This window comes from Conger conger, chromosome 9, assembly GCF_963514075.1.
Source record: "Conger conger chromosome 9, fConCon1.1, whole genome shotgun sequence".
Classification (NCBI taxonomy): Eukaryota; Metazoa; Chordata; class Actinopteri; order Anguilliformes; family Congridae; genus Conger; species Conger conger.
The window spans coordinates 43,225,172-43,231,110 of NC_083768.1; the positions used below are offsets into that span (position 1 = coordinate 43,225,172).

Below are 5,939 nucleotides of genomic sequence, written 5' to 3' on the forward strand. Positions count from 1 at the left end.
CAGTCGTGGTCCACCGTCTCTGCTACAGTATGCGTGCTTGGCGGCAGGGAACTGTTCTACACACGGCACCTGCACGCGCTCTCCGTCCATCTCTCCACCATCGTGTCCTCCTTCAGCCGGGCCCGGGTGGCCTAAAGCCGGCCACCAGGAGGCGCTGTCGCTGTCCCATCCAGGCCCTGCTCACCCGTACCCGCAGACGGCCGTCCTCTCTCAGCGAACCTCTCCTCGCTGACACGGTGTGTCTGAATGTCCTCTCGGGTTCCGGGTCTCCACTACCCTCTCCTTCTCCTCTCCTCTCCTGCCCTGGGGCCAGCACTTCAAAACCTGTGGTGTCGCGTGACGACTTCCTCATCCACTGCGCATCACTTCCTGTCTGTGCCCCGCCCGCCCGATCCCCCCCCCAGCTCCCAAACGCTCCTCTCTAACTGGTTCCCGTTTGTGTGGTTCCTCTACCCCCTTGCCATGTCCTCCTGTCCGTCCACAGAGGGACGGGAGAGAGGGACAGACGTGGGAGGGCTGGGGTGCAGAGGACAGGGAGGTAACCCCGCCCCCTCCGACCCTCTCTCGGTCACATGACATCCTCCCCTTCCTTTCACTCCCCCTTGCCCCTCCCCCTTTTGCTTCCTGAAGGGGAATGCCTCTGCCAGGTTGCGCCTGGTGACATCACTTCCTGCAGAAATCTCCCAATCCCAGCGTGCGTCTGCGCAGCCTCCGCCCGGACCCCTCCTCCAAAAGGTAGGTCACGTCGATCACTGCAGGAGAGGAGAAAAACTTACGCTTTGATTAAAGCAACTTACAGTTGATTAGACTAAGAACAATTCCCTCCTGGAGCAATGCGGGGTTAAGGGCCTTGCTCAAGGGCCCAGCAGCTGTGCAGATCTTATCGTAGCTTGAACCAACCTTCCGGGTGCCAGTCATGTACCTTAGCCACTGGGCAAGATAAATATATTTGTGATCTCGTGGGGTGACTTTATTAAGGTGCTTAAAGCTTAAAACCATCAGACCATGTTCAGTCTCCTGCAGCTCACATACAATTCCTTCCGCACTCAACAATTAATGACTAAACAGAGAATAATGAAAGGATAAGACTAAGGCGGTATCCGGAAACATTGCTACATCTCAGTACTTACTGCCGTGGGTTGTGTCTAGAGACCGTCTTCTGATTCGCACAAACTACTGCTTTCAGGACCTGTCACCAGCCACTTATCACACCAAACGTTGGAAGATCGCTTCCACACAATTCAGTAACGTAAAGCTGTGAAAACCTCACGGATCAGACGACACAATGATTTCATACCGTCACAGGGCTCAGTTTGCGGGAAGGGATCAGCGCACCCCAACACACAGCTGGATTTCACTACAAATCAGTCCAGGACTGGGGAGCGCAACGCGTACCAAAGACTGCCATTTTCAACTGAGCCGCAGAAGATGTTTTCTTTATTTTGCCTTTGTTATTTCAGTATGTTACCCGGGATCCCATGAGGGTGAATGGCAGTCTTTTTTGTTTATTAGAAAGCTGGTGGAAACCCATATCTCCCTCTGTCCAGCACTTCTGTCCTCCCAGGAGTGTCACAGGACATGTGATCATAACTTTAAAGGCTGCCATCACAGCACATTACATTATAGTAATATGGACATGGTCGTTGGAGGGGAAAGAAGGATTTTATGTATACTGTGTCTGTATATATATATTAGAAAAACAAAAAAAAATGAAACCAGTAATTACGTGTAGGAGTAATAATATTTTTTGATTATTTGCACCCAAGAATATGTTTATTTGCCGGCAAGTGGCTTGGTATGGTGTTGCCAAGAGGCGTGAAAATGGTTTGGCATGGCGTTGCCGTGGAGACGTGGCTCTCACCGTTCTTGCTGGGTGTTCTGTGCAGGAGGTTGAGGAGGATCTTGTTGAGACGCTCCCTCTGCGCCTCCCTCTTCTCCACCTCCGAGTGAAGGAGGGAGGGGGACTCCAGCACCTCCCCCCGCTCCGCTGACCCTTCCTCCGCCTCCCCCCTCTCCTCCTCTTCCTCCTCGTCCTCCTCCGCCTCCCGCTCCGCCCCCCGCTCCTGCGGGGGCTGGGGGAGAGGGGGTGGGGTCGTTTGGGCAGGGACGGCCGGCGGCGGGGTTTCCCTCGAGGCCAGGTCCGAGTCAGTCTCCCTCGCTGCCTCCTCTCCGTCAGGTCGGGAAGCTCCGCCCCCGTCGCACAGGGCCGCGTCTCCGGGGGAGGAGTCATCCTCACCGCTGGCCACGCCCACACAGGCTGCCCCGCCCTCCTTACACGGAAGCTTGGGCCTCTCGCTCTTCCAGGCGGAGCGGCCCCCATTCCTCTTGTAGTTATCGGGGACGTAGTGGGGCTGCAGGAACACAAACACACACGGTGTCAGCTAGAGAAACTACAAACAGGAACACACACATCATGCACAGTGTCAGGTAAATAGACTACAAACAGCAACACAAACATGCAGTGTCAGGTAAATAAACTACAAACAGGAACACAAGCATGCACAGTGTCAGGTAAATAGACTACAATCGGGAACACAAGCATGCATAGTGTCAGGTAAATAAACTACAAACAGGAACACAAACCTGCTCAGTGTCAGGTAAATAAACTACAAACAGCAACACAAACCTGCTCAGTGTCAGGTAAATAAACTACAAACAGGAACACAAACCTGCTCAGTGTCAGGTAAATAAACTACAAACAGGAACACAAACACGAAAACAACATCACAGTGTTTCTTTTGAACGATCAGTGATTTTAGTATGATTTATGAGAAACACTCAGCCCCCCTCCCCCACCCCGCTCCCCGCACCCCTCGGCCCCTCCCTCACAGAGAAGTCCCTCTTGGGGGCGAGCTTCTTGGGGAAGTGGTTGAAGGCGTAGGGCTTGGTGCAGACGGGGAAGCGGTTGCGGTGGATCTTGTAGAAGAGATGCGCAGACTTGTCCAGCCGGTAGTCACAGATGTACACGTCCTGCTCCTTCACGCCCTTCGGCCGGCCTGAGGGAGAGAGAGAGAGAGGGAGGTGCTTCAGAAGCTAGCTCTCACAGTCTAGCTAAAGTCCCTGTGTGTGTGAGGGGTAGGGACCGTGTGTAAAATCTCACCCTTGCAGTAGGTGTAGAGGTTGCGTGTGAGGGTTAGGGGCCATGTGTAAAGTCTCACCCTTGCAGAAGGTGTACAGGTTGTGTGTGTGAGGGTTAGGGACCGTGTGCAAAGTCTCACCCTTGCAGTAGGTGTAGAGGTCGAGGACACAGCACATGCCCACCACGGCCTCCAGGGGAATGATCTCGTACAGCGGGACGCGGAACAGCTCGTTGTGGTAGAAGCGGCGCGAGGGCGAGTGGTGCGTCTCGTGGGGGCGGAAGTAGTGATGGCCGAACGCAAACCTCTCACCCCTGAGGGAAACGGAAAGAGGGGGGGAGTTAGAGATTTCCCCCTGTATCAGTGTCTTCCATTCCCCAGGATCTACTGTCCCAACTGAGGCCACGGTTTCGCTTTTCTCTCTTTAATATCAAAGAAAACGGACGCCTCCTTACTTCTCATTCTTCCAGAGTTTTTCGATGCGGAAGATGTCCAGCTTCTCCCTGTTGACGTGGGACAGCAGGCGGTAGGACTGCCTGACGGGCTGGCCGTCTGGGGTGCGGCGGCTGTCCCGCATCAGGTACACCGAGTCCCCTGCACAGGCCATATGCACGTTAACACAGTCACTCCACGAGACGCGTAAATACAGTCACCCCACGAGACGCACTAATACAGTCACCCCACGAAACGTGTTAATACAGTCACCCCACGAGACGCTTTAATACAGTCACCCCGCAAGACGCACTAATACAGTCACTCCACGAGACACGTTAATACAGTCACCCCACGAGACCTGTTAATACAGTCACCCCACGAGACGCACTAATACAGTCACCCCACTAGACACGTTAATACAGTCACCCCACGAGACCTGTTAATACAGTCACCCCACGAGACGCACTAATACAGTCACCCCACTAGACACGTTAATACAGTCACCCCACGAGACACGTTAAGTCACCCCATGAGGCGCGTTAATACAGTCACCCCACGAGACACGTTAATACAGTCACCCCACGAGACACGTTAATACAGTCACCCCACGAGACACGTTAACACAGTCACCCCACGAGACACGTTAATACAGTCACCCACGAGATGCACTAATACAGTCACCCCACGAGACACGTTGCAATTGAATTTCTCCTGCTTTAGCATACAGGTGTGCGATACTGACCCTGGTGTAGCAGCAGGTCGTCCCGGAGCAGACAGATGTAGTAGACAGAGCCGGACTGGGCGTAGCTGGGCTGTGGCAGCATCGGCACCTCCTGCACCAGGAAACAGGAAATGTGAGAAATCAATCATCACAGCATTCATCATGTAAAATGTGCCAGCTGTACTGTACCACATTATCATAATATAACAGTTCAGCATTAAATTAACATCGACACTGGTGTTATGTCAATGTGAATCTCTGCAGTTATGATTCAATATGCTCATGGTTTTGGCAGCGACTGAAAAAGAGTTTCCTCATGGAGGACAATAATCCATCTATAAAAATGTGCCCCGTTTTTCATTAAACTGACGACTATACTGCAGGTACTTGGGCCAGCAGCCCATAAAGTCTTGCCATAAAACCTCTTTATAAGAATAAGAAGCTCATGGATCAAGGCGTGGTTAAACGGCAGTGGAAGGGTTTTGGTGGAAATGAAATGGCGGTGCGCGGGAGGTTTGGCGGGAGAAGGCCTACCCTGTCCACAGGCCGAGGGTCACACTGCTCACACAGGTAGTGCTCCACCTCCGCCTCCAACCGCATGCAGTCACAGTGCTGCCACACCTGAGAGAGAGGGAGAGAGAGGGAGGGAGAGGGGGGAGAGGGGGGAGAGGGAGGGGGAGGGAGAGGGAGAGAGAGACAGAGAGAGGGAGGGAGAGAGAGGGAGAGGGGGGAGAGGGAGAGAGGGAGGGAGAGGGGGGAGAGGGGGGAGAGGGAGAGAGAGACAGAGAGGGAGGGAGGGGGGAGAGAGAGAGGAGGGAGGAGAGAAGAGAGAGAGAGAGGAGGGGGAGAGAAGAGGGAGAGAGGGAGGGAGAGGGAGAGAGACAGAGAGAGGGAGGGAGGGGGGGAGAGAGGGAGAGAGAGGGAGAGAGAGGGAGGGGGAGAGAGAGAGGGGGGAGAGAGGGGGGAGAGAGAGAGGGAGGGAGAGAGAGGGAGAGAGGGAGGGAGGGAGAGAGGGAGAGAGGGAGAGAGAGGGAGGGAGGGAGGGGGAGGGGGGAGAGAGGGAGTGAGGGGGGAGGGGGGGAGAGAGGGAGTGAGGGGGGAGAGGGAAAGAGGGAGGGTGAGAGAGAGGGAGGAGGGAGAAGAGAGAGAGAGAGGAGGGGGAGTGGGAGTGAGGGAAGGAGGAAGATGGGTAGGGGGAGAGAGAAATGGAGAGGTAGAGAGAGAAAGGGGGGGAGAGAGAAGAGAGGTGGAGAGAGAGAAGAGGTGGGGAAAGAGGGAGGAGAGAGAGGGATAGAGAGAGGGGATGCCCTACATCATTAACACAGTCCAAACAACAGCATAGCTCTCCAGCACAATCCCTGACCCCCCCCACCCCAGTCTCTCCATAGCTGATGATAAGTGGGCACAAACACACAAGATGGATGTGGAGGAGTTTTGGGCAGAGGGCCATAAATAGTGCTGAGTGTAACACACCGAGGACAGGGGCTAACCTCCCCCTCACACACAAACACACACACACACACACACACACACCCCAGAGCCACACAAATCAGTCCCCCAGCCCATAGAGGGCTGTGAGGCAGCCAAACACTTCCCTAAACCAACACCCCAGAAAAAGCCCTGCCTCCCCGAACGGGCCAACACCTCCGTAATGCTGAGTCATTTCACTCTCTAAATCTCCCTTTCTTTTAATCCCTCCTCCTGCC

General features: G+C 54.4%; 1 protein-coding gene across 4 annotated transcripts in view; it reads right to left on the reverse strand.

Annotated features, from left to right (window-relative positions):
- Positions 1–412: 412 nt before the first annotated feature.
- ash1l (ash1 (absent, small, or homeotic)-like (Drosophila)) overlaps positions 413–5,939 on the reverse strand; it is a 45,733-nt gene continuing 40,206 nt past the window's right edge. For all 4 annotated transcript variants that reach the window (XM_061253852.1, XM_061253853.1, XM_061253854.1 and 1 more), the window contains 7 exons: positions 4,768–4,854; positions 4,255–4,345; positions 3,533–3,671; positions 3,219–3,391; positions 2,830–2,996; positions 1,862–2,351; positions 413–752 (listed from right to left, as the gene is read on the reverse strand). In XM_061253852.1, the coding sequence (XP_061109836.1) occupies positions 664–752; positions 1,862–2,351; positions 2,830–2,996; positions 3,219–3,391; positions 3,533–3,671; positions 4,255–4,345; positions 4,768–4,854 (1,236 nt within the window). In that variant the 3' untranslated portion in view covers positions 413–663. The remainder of the gene's footprint in view (positions 753–1,861; positions 2,352–2,829; positions 2,997–3,218; positions 3,392–3,532; positions 3,672–4,254; positions 4,346–4,767; positions 4,855–5,939) is intronic.